General features: G+C 36.6%; 2 protein-coding genes across 4 annotated transcripts in view; one reads left to right on the top strand and one right to left on the bottom strand.

Moving 5' to 3' along the window:
- Positions 1 to 643, bottom strand: part of LOC123704585 (BCL2/adenovirus E1B 19 kDa protein-interacting protein 3) — a 33,125-nt gene extending 32,482 nt beyond the window's left edge. Inside the window, exon 1 of one of the 2 annotated variants that reach the window (XM_045652970.1) lies at positions 392 to 643. In XM_045652970.1, the coding sequence (XP_045508926.1) occupies positions 392 to 431 (40 nt within the window). In that variant the 5' untranslated portion in view covers positions 432 to 643. The remainder of the gene's footprint in view (positions 1 to 391) is intronic. The other variant, XM_045652972.1, reaches the window with a different exon arrangement.
- A 333-nt stretch (positions 644 to 976) lies between these two features.
- LOC123704584 (S-phase kinase-associated protein 2-like) lies at positions 977 to 18,778 on the top strand. Of its 2 annotated transcripts, XM_045652969.1 has the most exons (14): positions 977 to 1,118; positions 1,279 to 1,348; positions 6,878 to 6,949; positions 7,672 to 7,825; positions 8,249 to 8,386; positions 9,476 to 9,632; positions 11,066 to 11,195; positions 11,870 to 11,965; positions 12,115 to 12,190; positions 14,808 to 14,898; positions 15,540 to 15,664; positions 16,269 to 16,428; positions 17,396 to 17,515; positions 18,501 to 18,778. In XM_045652969.1, exons 1-14 carry the CDS (start codon positions 1,051 to 1,053, stop codon positions 18,565 to 18,567), a joined length of 1,524 nt encoding a protein of 507 aa, XP_045508925.1. In that variant the 5' UTR covers positions 977 to 1,050; the 3' UTR covers positions 18,568 to 18,778. The 2 variants fall into 2 exon arrangements, with proteins under 2 accessions (XP_045508925.1, XP_045508924.1); XM_045652968.1 differs by lacking the exon at positions 12,115 to 12,190 and having other exon boundaries at positions 11,870 to 12,041.
- Positions 18,779 to 18,789: the final 11 nt, after the last annotated feature.

Here is an 18,789-nt window from a genome sequence, read left to right as displayed (position 1 = left end):
ACGTTGCAAAATCAACCAACGTACCAGGAACACATGAACGCAAGAAGATAACATGTTTACATCATTCAATAGTATGTCTCGAGCAAATGCGTTACAATTTTATATCAATAATACCTATCTATTCAGCTCCCTGACCTCGACATTTCGAAGTCAATGAATGTCTAATGCCTACGTGCGAATACCCAAGCCCAAGGACGAAACTCGTAAACAAAGAGCATATGTTGTGAAATTGTAATAAAACTGCGCAATTGAAAACAAAACGTCCATTTTCATTTATCGAAGCTATAAATAGATTCGTAAACAGTGTTAACTCGATATCCTTGATCGAAAACAAGAAAAAAGCGTTAGTCACACACTGAACGACCATTGTTTGTATACAAATTCCACTTACCACTTAAATCTTCGAGCGTATTCAGCTTTCGAGCGGCCATTCTCGCCTTCTCTCTATGCACTTTACTCAAAATAAACTTTTTCTATGAAATTTTCACTTGAAATAAAAATTTCGAGAACTTTTGCGTAGCTACTGCGTATATACGGACCGGACGAACGTTTTCACGGACGCCTTTGTTATGTTTTGAAATGCGAAATTTTCTTGTTGACAGTTTTTTTCTGCGTGGATGTCTGACGATATTTTAGACCAATAGACACAGGATATGAAAATATCAAAAGCTGATTGGCTACTTTCGAGTGAAAGAAAACATGACCAATATTGCAATAGTAAAAAAAGAAAAAAATAGATACGGAATCAAATTATTTATTTGTAGATAAATAGTAAAAAACCATCAGTTATTTATGGTGTTAATTTGTGTACATTTTAAAAAGCGAAGCAATTTAACTAAAATGAATGCTTTAAAAGAAATATATTCCAGTTTATAGCAATATTATTTCACTTACGATAGTGAAGTTCATACTCTATAGTCTATTAGTTTTTCTTGACATTAGTTCTGTGCATTAGTTTTCTGTAGTCTATGTCATAAATAGTATTTTCTTTTGCTTTGCGGTGATGTTGCACGAATAAAGTTGAATAAAGATTATAATTTTAACATAATAATGAATGCTAATGTCGATACAGAAGATTGCCAAGCATTATCAGCAATAGACGAAGTTGAAAGTCCGCGGTGAGGTTACAAATTCATTCATAAAATCAGTGCAACATTTCACTTGTTGCTGACAGCTGATTTTGAGCGCCAAAGTTGAAAGGCGCGAAAAGATTTTAACGTGTCATTTAATATTAAAATTATTTTACCGTGAGTTACTGAGGAAAACTCTTCGTTTTAGGAAGCGAATGCGTTTGGACTCGTCTGGGCGCAAAAGCTGGAGCATGATGGACCGTAAAACCGATACCGAAGTGAGTTTTTCTTTAAAAAAAACACAATACCTTTCTACCAAACCATTTTTGGTTATGTCTTCCTTTTTTCGTGTGCATCTAAGCTAGAAATAGATCAGTTTCTTTAACATCATTCATCATCAATAAGTAGTAAATATTAGCTAAAATAAAACGTGTTTTAAAATGAGATTTAACAGTAGTAGTAATCGTAACTGAATTCGGAGACATAACGGTAACTTTTCGGATGTAATTCATGCATGACCTGACTGTTAATATTATAATGCACTAATCACTACATAGTAAAACAAAGTCGTTTTTTCTGTCCCTATGTCGCTGTGTATGCTTATATCTATGCAGATTTTGGTGCGGTTTGTTTTAAAAGATAGAGTGATTCAAGAGGAAGGTTTTAGTAAATAATTTATTAGATTTTAGATAAAGCAGGCGAAGCCGCGGGCGGAAAGCTAGTACTTCAATAAGAGGTACATATATTCGTTGCATAAAACAAATGTTGAGTCAAGGAAAATATGTAATTTGCAACATCTGCATTACGATGTTTGGATTGTGTCCTAAAAACGTATTTATTGCAAAAGTAATTAGTATTTAGGTTGATTGTTTATGTAATCACAAAAAAAAAACTGTATTTAAATTTATATACAACTGTAAAATGTGTTACTGTATCTCTATAGTATATTTGTAAGATTTAACCACTAAAAGATAACTTATAAGAGAAATGCTTAATCTTTTCAATATGTATATTTACATTTACATAAAAAACTGCTGTATTCAATGAGATGTGTTTTGTCACTTCCCTAAGATTTGATGGGGATGATGTTACTTGCGTCCGTGGGATATACCATCTAATCCTAGACCCACCCCACACGTGTCCCCTGGGTGGTGCCAATCAAGTAACAACGCCGAGTCTCAGGCGGCGGTTAACTATCCTGACGAGCGAAAGCTTGCAAGATGATGATAGGAAATGATCATCAGCCCGTAAACCCTTGGTCATGTCTCGGGGGAACGGTGGTCTTGGCTTAATCGCCTGGGCCAAGAGGTAGTCCTCCTCTATAAAAAAACCCCAATTCTAAGGTGGGATACGCGCCGATAGAATGAATGGCTGATGGGTTATCAGCTCCTAGCGCCAACCTCAATGGACCCGGCTAACATTGTTGTACAGTGCCTTCACACGGGAATGGGCGTTACCCTGTGTGTGACTTTCTAATCGACCCTACTCGTGGGAACAGAAATGGAATTGTCTCAAAAAAATACAAAAGCTACTGAATCCAATAAACCGCAAAATAAAACACTAACACAACAATTATTTCACCCAGCCTTGTTCAACAGGACTAGAACTCAATCTTTAACGAACCTAGACATCACCTCTCCATCCCAAACACAAGCACCTACTTGTGAAACCGAAAATGATGTATGGACGGAAGTCCCTATCAGAAAAAGACAGCGTGATAGTCCCGAAAACAATCCAACACAAAAACAAAAAAAACTTGACACCTACTGGCTAAGTCAAACTACTCCAACTTCTAACAGCTTCTCAGAATTGGATAAGGACATCCAAGAACCAACAAATAGTAAAGATATTGAAAAACCTGTCAAACCACCTCCGATATTTGTGGACAGAGTTAGCAATATAAAACCACTGCTTAAAATGTTAGATGACGTAGCAGAAAACAATTACGAGGTGAAAATCCTCCGGAATGAACAAGTCAGAATACAACCCAAAACTGCTGAATTATATACCAAAATAGTTAAGGAACTAAATGGAAAAAACACAGAATTTTACACATATAAACCTAAACAAGACAGATGTTTTAAAGTAGTGATTAAAAAACTTCACCCATCCACTGACCTGGAGGAAATAAAAACTGAACTGGAAGCATATGGGCACAGAGTACAAAATATCTGGAATGTCAAACAAAGAATTACCAAAAAGGCCTTGCCAATATTTTTCATAGAAATAGAAGCCAACAGCAATAATAAAAACATTTATGACCTAAAGAGCCTACTACATTGCCGGATCAAAATAGAACCACCTAGACCAAAGCGAGACATACCACAGTGCGCAAACTGCCAGCAATATGGACACACTAGGAAATATTGCTTCAGAAAACCAAAATGCATTAAATGTGCTGGTGATCATGCATCAAGTAACTGTGAACGCAAAGGAAGGTCGGACTCAGTTAAATGTATACTTTGTGAAGGAAACCATCCTGCAAACTACAAAGGATGCTCTGTTTACAAAGAACTTCAAAAAATAAGATACCCCCCGGAACCAATTAAACAAAGACACGTAGATAAGCGTAAAAGTAATCTGAACAAAGAAACGACAAACCATATTAAAGAATTTTCTGACAAGCTTACATATAGCCAAGCACTAACATCCAAAAATGAGGGTTCTCATTCACAACAAAATAATGAAAAGCAAATGACATCAGAGAAAACCACAGACATGAAGGAAATGATGAATACTATGACACAGCTCATGCAGCAATTGACTTCTATGACACACCTTCTAATGGAAATTATGACAAAATTATCACATTCAATGCCCTAAAAATTGCGATATGGAACGCTAATGGGCTCCCACACCACATCCTCGAAGTTGAGATGTTTCTAAAAATAAACAAAATTGATATCTTCCTATTATCTGAGACACACTTCACTAATAAAAACTACATTAATATACCAAACTATATTTACTACCAAACAATGCACCCAGATGGCACAGCTCATGGTGGTTCCGCAATCCTAATAAAAAATAACATCAGACACTACGAGACACATAAATATAGCACTCCTGAAATACAAGGGACAAGTGTAGTTGTTGAAGACTGGCGTGGTAATCTCACTGTCACTGCACTGTACTCTCCACCAAAACATAATTTAAAAAAAGAAGATTATATCCGCTTCTTCAGATCATTAGGACCCAGATTCATTGCAGGTGGGGACTACAACTCCAAGAATACTCTCTGGGGATCACGCTTAACCACTCCGAAAGGAAGACAGCTCCAGGCAGCCTTAAATGACCTTCAATTAGAAACGGTGTCTACCGGTGAACCAACTTACTGGCCAACAGACCCAAGAAAAATTCCAGATCTGGTAGACTTCTGTGTTATAAAGGGCATCCCATTAAATAACTGTAAATGCAAATCCTCTCTAGATCTGTCATCAGACCACAGTGTAGTACTAGTAGAAATATCTGAAAAAATTATTAGAACTGAACCTGCGACACGTCTGCATGGTAAAAATACTGATTGGGATATGTTTCGCAGAAGTGTAGAGTCCTGCATAAACCTCAAGCTATCGCTGAAAACCCAAGAAGACATAGAACAAGGTGTAGAACATTTTAATTACTGTGTTCAGAATGCAGCCTGGAGCAGCACTCCTACTTCCAAAAGGTGTGACAAAGTGGACTGTCCAATGCCCATTCGCGAGCTGTTAGCGGAGAAGCGAAGAGCGCGTAAACTGTGGCAGCAAACCAGATACCCAAATGACAAAACACGTCTTAATAACATATCAGCCAAGCTCAAAAAACTTCTTCAAACTGCACGAGACGACGATATCGAAAGCCGCTTGCGTAATCTGGACGCCAAGGCTTCAAGTGACTATTCGCTCTGGAAAACCGTAAAGAAGATAAAAAGACCCATCAGTCACAAGCACCCTATTCGGAAAAAAGACGGCACATGGGCAAAGAGTGATCCAGAGAAGGGAGAAACCTTTGCGTCTCATCTAAAGGAAGTCTTTGTTCCAAATCCTTGCCAAAAAATTATGTCAACCGATATGAAGAATCGCCTTAAAAGCATTGATGATCCCTACCAGCTTGATCTCCCATTAAAGAAAATAAAAAAAGGTGAACTTATAGCGGTTATAAAAACTCTGAAACAGAATAAAGCTCCTGGATATGACCTTATAACTGTAAAAATGCTGAAAGAACTACCAGACTCAGCTTTAATATTTTTGACTCAGTTGTTCAACTGTATAATATCGAGAGGCATTTTCCCACGGCAATGGAAAGTGGCACAGGTCATAATGATCCTGAAACCTGGTAAGGCCCCAGAAGAAGTGTCTTCTTACAGGCCGATAAGCTTGCTTCCTATTCTTTCCAAAGTAATCGAGATTCTTTACTTGAAAAGGTTGAACTTCGTAATAGAAGAAAACAAAATCATACCGGACCACCAATTCGGATTCAGACAAAAACATGGAACCACAGAACAAATCCACCGACTGGTAGAAAAAATTCACAAAGCTTACGAGGCCAAAAAATACTGCAGTGCAGTGTTTCTTGATATATCACAGGCTTTTGATAGAGTTTGGCATCAGGGCCTGCTATATAAAATAAAAACTAAATTACCAACTAATCACTTCATATTTCTCAAGTCCTATCTAGAGGACAGACACTTCCAAGTAAGGCAAGGAGAATACGTAACGACCCTTCACAAAGCTCATGCCGGAGTTCCCCAAGGAAGTGTACTCGGTCCTACACTGTACCTGCTATTTACAGCTGACTTGCCCATGACAGATGGCGTGGTAATTGGAACTTTTGCTGACGACACTGCAGCCCTAGCAATCCACGAAAATCCAGTACAAGCTAGTGCAAACCTCCAAGTCTGTCTTGATAAAATTACTGAATGGTTATCAACCTGGCGAATTAAAGCCAATGAAAAGAAGTCTGTACAGGTAACATTTGCGACTCGTTACGGCTCGTGCTCACAAGTGTCTCTCAATGGAGTACCTATTCCTCAGGCTGATGGCGCGAAATACCTTGGCGTCTATCTGGATCGCAGACTCACATGGAGAACACATATTTTTACTAAACGTAAAGCCCTTGGCATTCAACTGAGAAAAATGTACTGGCTCCTCAACAAAAAATCCAAACTCTCGTTGGAAAATAAATTACTTTTGTACAAAAGCATCATTAAACCAATCTGGACCTATGGAATCCAGTTATGGGGAACTGCTTCCAACTCCAATATCGAAATCCTGCAAAGATTTCAATCGAAAATGCTTAGACTAGTCACAAACGCTCCTTGGTATGTTACAAACCAACAGTTACACCACGATCTTAAAATTCGAACAGTGAAAGACGAAATCAAGCACTCTATGAGCTCCTACAGAAAAAGACTTGATGAACATCCGAATTCTTTGGCCATGGATTTAATGAAAAACGACACAAAATTCCAAAGACTAAAAAGAAAAGCTCCCATAGATTTATAAAAAAAAAAAAAAAAAAAAAAAAAAAATCAATTTCATAGACCTGCTTATTGATATTGTGTGGAGAAATTAATTAATAATGTTTATTTATGAATGTCTAATTTAGTGAAATTCTCATTCAAATTGGTTCTGGTACTCAAGACACAGAACTGAACATAAAACAGATGTTAAGTAAAATTAGATATATCTTGTAAATCGAATCGTATTTTGTTACAAAATTCGGTCGGTTCGATTCGGTCCCCACGCTCAAGGCCCGCAATAGAAGCTATGCAATAGCTTAATAAATGAACTACAGTACTTTTAATAAATTTATTTATATTCTTATAGGTATTACAGGAAATGGGTGTGAGTGTATTAGATCAAGATGACTCTGAGACTCCATGTGAAAGTTCTAGCGCTGTAAGTTTTAAAAAACATTAAGAGACAGTTAAAGAAGTTTGAAGACTGATGGATATATATTATAAAGCTGAAGAGTTTGTTTGTTTGTTTGAATGCACTAATCTCTGGAACTACTTGTCCAATTTGAAAAATTCTTTCGGTGTTAGATAGTTGGTCTTAGCGTGATGATATGTGGCCTATAGCCTTCCTCGATAAATGGGCTATCTAACGCCGTAAATTTTTCTAATAGTTCCCGAGATTAGCGCGTTCAAACAAACTCTTCAGCTTTATAATATGAGTATAGATAAGAATTTCACAATTCACAAACCTAAATTATGATTTTTAACACACTTATTAGCTTCACCTGTATGTTTGTATGTAACCAATTCCTTCATACACAAATTAAGCCTTCTTTAAACACATAGATTTAATTCAATCTGTAAAAGTGTGTTGATAAGAAACAAGTTCCAGGGACTGTTCAATAATTTTATGAATATCTTAGTAAAGCATTTTTTTTAATTATGACTAAATGTTTATATTATTTACTAGCTGTGCTCCGCGGTTTCACCTGTTGATCTTAGCGTGATGATATATCCCCTATAGCCTTCCTCGATAAATGGGCTATCTAACACCGAAAGTATTTTTCAAATCAGACCAGTAGTTCCTGAGATAAGTGCGTTCAAACAAACAAACAAACTCTTTAGCTTTATAATATTAGTATACATTACTATTCTTAATTTCAGACGAAATCCCTAAAACGCAAACACGATATAGAAAACGTAAATCCAAATATAAATGGTGTGACATCACCGCGAAGCAGGTATAGTCCTAAAATAGCGAAAACCAAATGCAGTCCCAGCCCTGGTCCTTCGAGGAGCCCTAGGAGCTTGGAGAAAGGTGAGTTTATTTTGTAGACGAATAATTATTAAATTTGATTGCAAAGAAAGGTGAGTTTATTCTAACAATTTTTTTGATTGCAAAAAGTTTAAATTTTAAAGAAACAATCTGTATATTTGTTGAGAAACTAGCTTTCCGCCCGCGGCTTTGACCGCGTTTTGAAAGAAAAACCCGCATAGTTCCCGTTCCCGTGGGATTTCCGTGATGTAACCTATCCTATGTGTTAATCCAAGTTACCCTCTATATGTGTGCTAAATTTCATTGTAATCGGTTCAGTAGTATTTGCGTGAAAGAGTAACAAACACACACACACACTCTCATGCTCACAAACTTTCGCATTTGTAATATTATCAGGATTAACAAAGAAACATTACCTCTCTACAAACAAACAACCAAAAAATCATATTATTTTCTACTTTTCAGCGAAACCTCTCCAAGATGTATTGGAATCGTCCCTCATACAAGAGTATCATATAGACGAAGATACCCCGTTGGCCCAAATATATGGTGGGTATGGGGCGTATATAGCTTCTAGCGGGACGAAAGGAAATGCTAGTACACGTGAGTAATTTTATCTATAACTAGATTTCAGCCCGCGGCTTCGCTCACGTTTTCAAAGGAAATTAGGATTTTCGGGGTCAAAAGTAGCCTATGTGTTATTCTGGGTCTTCAAGCTACTTACATACCAAATTTCATTGAAATCGGTTCAGTATATGTGTGATAGAGTAACAAACATTTATCGATCGTTCACAGACTTATTGAAATCGGTTCAGTAGTATATGCGTGATAGAGTAACAAACATTTATCGATCCTTCACAGACTTTTGCATGTATAATATTACTCTCTTTTCGCCAGCGGTTTCGCCCACGTTTTCAAATAATCCACATAGTTTCCGTTCCCGTGGGATTTTCGGGATAAAACCTATGTGTTTATCCAAGTTACAAGAAAATCGGTTCAGCAGTTTTTGCGTGAAGCAATAACAAACACATAAACTACATAAAAACATACATACAAATATCATTAGTAAATCACTACATAGTTTAAAACAAAGTTGCTTTCTCTGTCCCTATGTATGCTTAAATCTTTAAAACGACACAACAGATTTTGATGCAGTTTTTTAATAGATAGAGTGATTTCTGTCCCTATGTATGTTTAAAAAGATAAATCTTTAAAACGACACAACGGATTTTGATGCAGTTTTTTAATAGATAAAGTGATTCAAGAGGAAGGTTTTAGTACCTATTTAATTTATTAGGTTTTAGACAAAGCAGGCGAAGCCGTGGGCGGTATGCTAGTTATATAATATACTAGCTTTCCACCCGCGGATTTGCCCGCGCAGTCAAAGAAAAACCCGCATAGTTCCCGTTCCCGTCGGATTTCCGGGATAAAACCTATCCTATGTCCTTTCTCGGGTATCAAAATATCTCTATACCAAATTTCATGCAAATTGGTTCAGTAGTTAAGGCGTGATTGAGTAACAGACAGACAGACAGAGTTATAGTTATAGTTATAGTTATATATTCTTTATTGCACACAATTTTTAATTTACAATACAAGGACATTAGAAGCAATTGGCGGCTTTATTGCTTAGAGTTACTTAGAGTTACTTTCGCATTTATACTATTAGTAGAGATAATAAATAATTTTCAGGTCTAGGCCTTGAAGAACAAGAGATTCTAGCTAGGAAAGAGAAATTCGAGCCAAGCGGTGCGGACACATTCACATTACTGTCAGACGAAATGATTCTAAGCGTTTTTAAATGGTTGCCGAAAAGGACACTGGCACATTGTATGACTGTGTGCAAACGGTGAGTTTTAATTTATTTATTTAGTAGTTATTTATCAATTTTATCCTAATCCCAAAAGATTAAGATCTAAGAAACCAAAATTATTAACATCGGTTCAGCCATTCTTTATTTGTGTAACTAACTTGACCTATACTATTTACCTGTTCTATAAAAAACTTTTATGTATCCGTGAGATCCAATATCTATAAAAAAATCATCTAAATCTGTTGTATTTACCCGCAGTGCTCTGCTCCTATTGATCTTAGCGTGATGATATTATATTATAGGCCTTCCTCAGTAAATGGGCTGTTTAACACTGAAATAATTTTTCAAATCGGACCAGTACTTCCTGAGATTAGCGCCTTCAAACAAACATGCAAACTCTTCAGATTTATAATATTAATATAGATTAACTTACTTTCCCTTGCTTGTGTAGCAAAGGAAAACGCGCATGTGATCCCGTTTCCGTGAAATTTTCCGGATAAAACCTATCCCATGTACTTTCTCAGGTCTCAAGCTATCTCTGTACTAATCTAAATCAGTTAAATAGTTTAGATGTGAAGTAGAGACAGACAGACAGAGTTACTTTCGCATTTATAATAGTTTAATTTTAACTTGATATTTTTGGTTTTATGGCATTCAAATGCTTTATAAATATAAAGGGCATTGAAACTTTCTGGCATATCAAACCCGCCGCCATTTTGATATTTTTTCAAAATCGTGGCGCACGATTAAAGTGGTATGTATGGATAGAGGATACATAGACAAACAAAAAATGTCTAATATTTGGAGGTAAATAATTAATAACAGTTTATTGGGAGAAAGTAGGTAGATTCCTTACATAAAAACATACATACATTACATAAAAATGTAAGTAATGTAATGAATACCTACTTTCTTCCTGTAATAATAATAATCTACCTGGGAGTGATTAGTTGGAGATAATATTATGCATATAGACACGTAATAAGTCTATTTTTAGTGTTTGTCGTACTCAAAAGTGAATATTTACCTCCAAATATCTCGGTAATGTGACGCTTTAGGGTACTATGTTATTAGACATTTTTTGTTCGTCTATGTGTCCTCTATCCATACATACCACTTTAATCGTGCGCCGCGATTTTGAAAAAAATTCAAAATGGCGGCGGGTCGATATGCCAGCGTCCATACAAAAAGTTTCAAACCCCTTTATAAAGAATAGAAAAAATTCGATCACGATTCGGGACTCGAACCCGCATGTAGCCGAGTTGGTCAGGCATCCGCCCCGGAATGGCGCGAAAGGATGCGGGTTCGAGTCCCACTGAGTGATCGAATTTTTTCTATTCTTTATAAATTTATAATTTTAACTTTTTAAAAACAAAATGCTTTTCTCTTGTTGTGTGTTCAATATGTAATTTCCATTTGATAAATGTACTTTTTATTTAAATTTTTAATTAAAAAACAATTATTTTCAGATGGTACCGAGTGGCCTGCGATGAAACACTATGGCAAAGATTAGATCTAGGCAATAAGACATTATCTAAAGATGCTCTAGGAAGGATATTGTGTAGGAAACCTATTATTTTGAGATTAGCTAGTTCAGAAGTGAGTATAATTATTTTTATAAAGTACTAGCTTTCCACCCGCAGCTTCTACCGCACAGTCAAAGAAAAACCAGCATAGTTCCCGTTCCCGTGGGATTTCCGGGATAAAACCTATCCTATGTCCCGGGGTAAAAAGTAGCCTATGTCCTTTCTCGGGTATCAATATATCTCTATACCAAATTTCATGCAAATTGGTTCAGTAATTAAGGCGTGATTGAGTAACAGACAGACAGACAGAGTTCGAATTTATAATATTAGTATGGGTTGAAATTTAAAATAATTCTGTAAATTGTGTTTCTAAAGTGTTTGATTAATTTTTAGATAAATGAAAAAACTTATTGGTTCATATTTATTTATCTGATAAATTAATAACAAATTAGAAACTTCTATGTTTTTACCAACAAACTTAAAAAAAAATCTCAATTTGACTGTATTTTTTTTTTATGTTTTACTCGCATTGCTTGGCTCCTATTGGTCTTAGTGTGATAATATATAGCCTATAGCCTTCCTCGATAAATGGGCTATCTAACACCGAAAGATTTTTTCTAATCGGACCAGTAGTTCCTGAGATTAGCGCGTTCAAACAAACAAGTTTATTATAATTCACTACTAGTTCATTATAATATAACACACACAAAGTCAATATGTTACTAACAATCAATCAATCAATTCCAGATCGGCGATTGGATCCCACAAACAATCACAACGACACGTATTCAATACTTAGACCTCAGCATGAGTGCTATATCACGACAAACGTTGGCCAAGTTGGTCGAACATTGCCCATCGTTGCGGAAACTCAGCTTGGAGAGCTTGCCACTCGATGATGGGATAATGGCGTTGATTGGTGAGTGGGATTGCTAAAGTAGTTAAAAAAATATGATATAATTGGTATATCTAGACAAACGTTGGCCAAGTTGGTCGAACATTGCCCATCGTTGCGGAAACTCAGCTTGGAGAGCTTGCCGCTAGATGATGGGATAATGGCGTTGATTGGTGAGTGGGATTGCTAAAATAATTAAAAAAATATGATATAATTGACATATCTAGACCAGGCGCGGTCCCAGGGGGGTGGTCACGGGGGACATGACCCCCCCCAAAATCGTACTCGATAAAATAGAAAAAAAATCTTATACTGTACAATATATAAAAAACTGGTGCAAATCGGAGTCACTCGCACATCTAAAGTTCTGTTTAAACCTGTTTTTAATCCCTTGCAAATGTTGAAATTTGCGAAAATTTGCAGCTAACGGCTTCCGACTCGCACTTGGCCGGTTTTTTTATAATATATTTATTTATTTATTTATTTATAACTCTTTATTGCACAAACTGAAATATGACAAAAATAACATTAATACATAAGAAAGGCATAGTTTGTACAAGAGGCGGCCTTATTGCTAAGCAGCAATCTCTACCAGGCAACCTGATGGAAAGGAAATGTATGAAGTTAATGGGATAGTGCAAAAAGAAGAAAAAAAAATAATAATAATAAAGTCCAGGGACGCCTCTCCACCCTTAGCTGCTCGCAATATGTTGCCCCCTTGTCGCACTATTGCAGCGACTTATTTCGGGGGCCCATACAGTGAGAGGGCGAGTCACCACCTGCCAACATATTTTTACTTCCTTTTAGTAGAAAGGCAGGTGCCATAGTTTCCAATAGTCCCCAAATACCGGCCCATTTAACATCCCACTCCATAGCCCAGTTTATTTTGTTTTTCCATATTTCGAAATAGTCCTACATCGGCCGCGGACTGCCTAGGGCTGTATCTCTATAGTGCAGTCATGGGCAGGCTGCGGCTGGTGTCCCACAACACAGTAAAGTTCTCTAAAGGGCCTCTGCGTGTTGGATCCGTGTCCCCACGTAAGCCTTCCAAAGGACCGGGTACCTTCCTTATGATGGTACCCGAGTATTATGGATTGAGATACACATAATAATATAATAATAAATAAATAAAATTATGTAAGTATCATAGATACCTACTAGGTACTTATGTACATACTACTACAAAATAATACAAATAAATAAAATACATATATACGTACATACATATGCATTGTAATAAACATATACATACATATTATTATATAAATAGACTACATATACATACACATACTATAGTACAAACGCAGAAAAATAAATGTATAAAAAACAATAGTTGGTGACGTCAGCAAGCAAAACAAATCTATAGCAAGGAAAAGAAGTGGTCTTTAAGCAACACTTTAAAAGAGCTGAGCGTTTGAGCACGTCTAATACTTTCTGGTAAAGCATTCCATAGTTGAATAGCCCGGACAGTGAAAGAATTGTTAAAAAATTTAGAATGATGGAAAGGGGTGCTGAGCAATAACAAGTTGGAAGAGCGAAGAGAGAGAGAATTACAAGAGCTTAAATAATCGAAGTTATCTTTTAAGTAAGAAGGAGTCTTAGGGCTAAACAGAACACAGTACAGAAGATGCAGCAGATGAGTATCCCGGCGATAACGGATAGGAAGCCACTTTAGCCTTTTCCTGTATTCAGAGACATGGTCAAATTTACGAAGTCCGAATATGAATCTGATACAGAAATTTTGGAGCTTCTCAAGGGTGTTAAGTTGATATTCACGAATATCGGGATAGCAGGCGTCAGAAAAATCAAAGAGAGGAAGGAGAAGGGATTGAGCTAAGGTAATTTTGGTTGTAACGGGAAGAAAGTTGCGCAAGCGCCGTAGGGAGAAGGCAGAAGAAAAAACCCTTTTTTGAACTTGCTTTATTTGTTCATCCCAGGAAAAAGTTTGATCCAGAGTTAGACCAAGATTTTTTACCTGAGCACTGTAAGGGATGAGAACACCATCAACGAGAACGTTCGGTAAATTGGTCCAGTCAATTTTTGAGACTAATTGCCTGCTTCCGAATATGATAACCTTGGTTTTGATTGGATTTACTGTTAAACCATGACTTTTGCTCCATCTGACTATTGCTGCAAGGTCAGCGTTAACTTGGAAAATCGCTTCAGGTAGTTCAAGAAGTGACGCATGTTTATATAATTGGAAATCGTCCGCATACATGTGGTAAGATATTGTACAGTATAAGAATTTTTTTTCTATTTTATCGAGTACGATTTTCTCAAGTTTTTGCTTATCACTTCTTCTTCACGTGAATACGATATTTGGCGAGTACGGTTGGGGGGGGGGATTCCATACCTTTCCAGCTGCGTGTCCCCCCCCAAAATGTCAGGCTGGGACCGCGCCTGATCTAGACAAACGTTGGCCAAGTTGGTCGAACATTGCTCATCGTTGCGGAAACTCAGCTTGGAGAGCTTGCCGCTTGATGGGATATTATGGCAGAATCACTCTATCTATTAAAAAAACCGCATCAAAATTTGTTGCGTAATATTAAAGGTCTAAGCTAACAGACGCACGACCTGTGATGCCAAAATTAATTATCTATAATATAAAAATGAATCCCAAAATGTGTTGGTAAGCGCATAACTTGAGAACGGCTTAACCGATTTCGTTAATTCCTTTTTTATAATATTCCTTGAAGTTCGAGGATGGTTCTTATGTAGAGAAAACGTGAATATGTACCACGGGCGAAGCCGGGGCGGACCGCTAGTTATTAATATGTACTAATTTTCCAGGACAGTGCTCGAGTTTAGAAACATTAAATTTAACCATGGCTCAGGGAATCACACCGGAAGGCTTGAAGAGCTTACTCGATGGATGTACTTGGTAAGTGTTTATTATTTACTAGCTTCCCGCACGCGGCTTCGCCCGCGTTTCCAAAAAGTAGTTCCCGTTCCCGTGCGATTTCCGGGATAAAACCTATCCTATGTGATAATCCAAGTTACCCTCTATATGTGTGCTTAATTTCATTGGCGGTTCAGTAGTATTTACGCGAAAGAGTAACAAACATACAAACATCCTCACAAATTTTCGCATTTATTATATTAGCACACATATAGAGGGTAACTTGGATTAACACATAGGATAGGTTTTATCCCGGAAATCCCACGGGAACGGGAACTATGCGGGTTTTTCTTTGAAAACGCGGGCAAAGCCGCCGGCGGAAAGCTAGTGTATAAATATTTAAGAACACTGTACATTCTGATGTTTCTTTTTATGCTTGTAATCAACATTTATTTATGAAAAATTATAAAAATCCCAACTAATATTATAAATGCGAAAGTAACTCTGTCTGTCTGTTACGCTTTCCCGCTTAAACCTCTCAACTGATTTTGATGAAATTTGTCACAGACAATCTTTAGACCCTGAGAAAGAACATAGGCTACCTTTTATTGCGAAATATGTACCACGGGCGAAGCCGGGACGGACCGCTAGTTATTAATACTCTTAATTGATATCTCTTTCAGCCTACAATCACTAAACATATCTTGGTGCAATTTAAACGAAGAAGCGTTGAACATTTTAGTAACATGTCTACCGTCCAAATTACAAAGGTTAAATTTGAGTGGAGCGAGGATTATGAATGATGAAAGTGAGTATTTTTATTAAAAACCACTTTAAACTAAATTAATAAGAACTAGACTAAAATGTAATATTAAAAAATAACAAGTAAGTCACAACAAAAACAAAATAAGTTTACTACACTTAAATCATAAAATAAAAATAAATATAAATAATTGAATAAGAAAACATTTGAATAGTGTAAACTAAGTAGGTAAATCATTTTCTCAGTAGGCAGACTTTCAACATATAGTTTTGGTTTTTTTAAAGAAATCATTTTCACAACAGGCAAACTTGCCTCACACATTTTTTTTTAATAATTTTCACAACTGTCAAACTTGACACTCAGTTTTTTTTTAATCTGTATCACATTCCTTTTTTTAATCTATATCATAATTTTTCGATACCCATCCAGGGAAAATATTTGTGTGATCAACATAGATGTTTGCTCTGTGTCTGGGTGTTAATTATCTATATAAGTATATATTTAAAATTATATATGTATGTTTATCAGCCATCTGGTTTCCATAACACAAGTGAAAACTTAGAATTTTCTTTAGTTTTTCATGCTGTATCCCATTTACTTATTACTTATTTTTAAGGTTGTTCATAATGATTTTTTTATTATTTTCTAGCTGTATCTCAACTGGCAGTCCGTTGTCCACGTCTCTTAGAACTGGATCTATCAGATTGTCCGCTACTTGGCCGAGCGGCTTTGAATGCACTACTACCATTATCAAGATTGGAACATTTAGCATTGAGCCGATGTTATTTACTGCCTCCGCATGCTTTAACGTGAGTATTTATTTTTATTTTTTATTACATTTATTAGCTTTTTGCCAGTGGAAAGAAGAACCCGCATAGTTCCCGTTTATTTTTTAATAGATTTCCGCCCGCGGCTTCACCCGCGTTTGCAAAGGAAAACCCGCATAGTTCCCGTTCCCGTGGGATTTCCGGGATAAAAACTATCCTATGTGTTAATCCAAGTTACCCTCTATATGTGTGCTAAATTTCATTGTAATCGGTTCAGTAGTTTTTACGTGAAAGAGTAACAAACATCCATACATCCATACAAACTTTCGCATTTATAATATTAGTAGGATTAAATTTATTATGTTTTCGCCCGTGTAATCAAAGAAAAACCCGCATAGTTCCAGTTCCCGTGGGATTTCCGGGATAAAACCTATCCTATGTCCTTCCTCAGGTCTCAAGCTATCTCTGTACAATAGAAGAAGAATTTTTGTCTGTTTCAAATAGTACTGCATGGATTTATTTCAAACTAGCTGCGCTCCGCGGTTTCACCCGCATGGCTCCGCGTGTTTGGTCTTAGCGTGATGATATATAGCATATAGCTTTCCTCGATAAATGGGCTATCTAACAACGTACAATTTTTTTTAAATGGGACCAGTAGTTCTTGAGATTAGCGCGTTCTTAGCGTGATGCTATATAGCCTATAGCCTTCCTCGATAAATGGGCTATCTAACAACGTACAAAATGGCTAACAACGTACAATTTTTTTTAAATGGGACCAGTAGTTCTTGAGATTAGCGCGTTCAAACAAACAAATTCTACAGCTTTATAATATTAGTAGAGCTATAGGCTATATACCATCACGCTAAGACTAACAGGAGCGGAGCAATGTCGGTATAAAGTACAGATGAGATTTTACTTGACCCCCTCCTAAAACACCTAACGTAATTTATGGACGCCCCCTTATTATATACAAATACACTGATAAATCGCCTATGTTCTGTTTTTACAGTAAACTAAGCAGTATGACGGCACTACAATATCTAGAAGTGTGGGGAATGTTGCCCGCCATTTCTTTGAGTGCATTGAGAGCAGCCACACCGCACATACAGATCAACCAGTTTATGTTCAGGTGAGATTTGTTTAAATAAATAAATAAAAATGTGTGCGTGTACTAGTGTACACACGTAAGAAGTGAAACTTCTTTGTGACCTAATTTTTTAAAAAATAATTTACTATATGCAACTTTACAGAAATACATCTAATCACGCGTGGTAGAGATAAGAAATAGATGGCGCGTAACGGAAAAATGTCACGCGTAACGAAAAAATGTTACACTAAATTTTTTTCCAACACCGATTAAGAAGTTTCACTTCAATAATAAATATTTTAGTATATTTTGTTAAATTAAATATTGACATGATTGGAGGCAACTATGGAGTTTCTTGCCGGTTCTTCTCCATAGATACTGCTTTCCGAATCGGTGGTAAATGTTAAAAATATGTTATGACGATTCAAAAGTGCTTCTCGAAGAAGTCTAATTGAATAAATAAATGTTTGAGATTTGAGTTTATAATACAATCGTAGGAAAGTCATAACTGATTATATTAATATTGAATATAAAAAAAAAATGTTTGAGTTAATACAGACCGGTTGGCTTGGTTTGTAGTGGCCGTGCCTTCCAAGCCAGAGGTTGTGGGTTCGATTCCCACCCGGGGCAAATATTTGTGTGATGAACATAGATGTTTGCTCCGTCTGGGTGTTAATTATCTATATAAGTATGTATTTAAAATTATATATGTATGTTTATCAGCCATCTGGTTTCCATAACACAAGCGAAAGCTTAGTGTGGGATCAGATCGTGCCGTGTGTGTAAATTGTCCTGAAATATTTATCTTATATATTTACTAGCTTACCGCCCGCGGCTTCGCCCGCTTTGTCTAAAACCTAATAAATTGTATACTAAAACCTTCCTCTTGAATCACTCTATCTATTAAAAAAGTCGCACCAAAATCCGTTGCGTAGTTTTAAAGATTTAAGCATACAAAGGGACATAGGGACAGAGAAAGCGACTTTGTTTTATACTATGTGGTGATTAATATAGTTTTTATTCGCAGTGCAATCGCCCGGCCTACAGTTGGAGCCCGACGCACATCAATATGGGGACTGCGGACCAGAGACTGACTTATTTAGTTACAACTAGCTGTGCCCCGCGGTTTTACCCGCATTGCTCCGCGTGTTGGTCTTAACGAGATGATATATAGCCTATAGCCTTCCTCGATAAATGGGCTATCTAACACGGAATTAATTTTTCAAATCGGACCAGCCCCAAACAGACAAAACAACAGAGACAAACAAGACAAACGTATCTACAGCTTACGTCAATCTCATACATTCGTAGTCTAT

The sequence above is a fragment of the Colias croceus genome, chromosome 30, assembly GCF_905220415.1.
Source record: "Colias croceus chromosome 30, ilColCroc2.1".
In the NCBI taxonomy this organism is placed as follows: Eukaryota; Metazoa; Arthropoda; class Insecta; order Lepidoptera; family Pieridae; genus Colias; species Colias croceus.
Note: the sequence above shows the minus strand (reverse complement) of the source record. Positions and strands in the feature narration are given on the sequence as shown.

Excerpts from the sequence above, each read along its gene's own strand:
- LOC123704584 (XM_045652969.1), top strand. The coding sequence starts at position 1,051 with ATGAATGCTAATGTCGATACAGAAGATTGCCAAGCATTATCAGCAATA. Across the intron at positions 1,349-6,877 it reads ACCGTAAAACCGATACCGAA|GTATTACAGGAAATGGGTGT; the intron begins GTGAGTTTTTCT and ends ATATTCTTATAG. Across the intron at positions 16,429-17,395 it reads CTGCCTCCGCATGCTTTAAC|TAAACTAAGCAGTATGACGG; the intron begins GTGAGTATTTAT and ends CTGTTTTTACAG.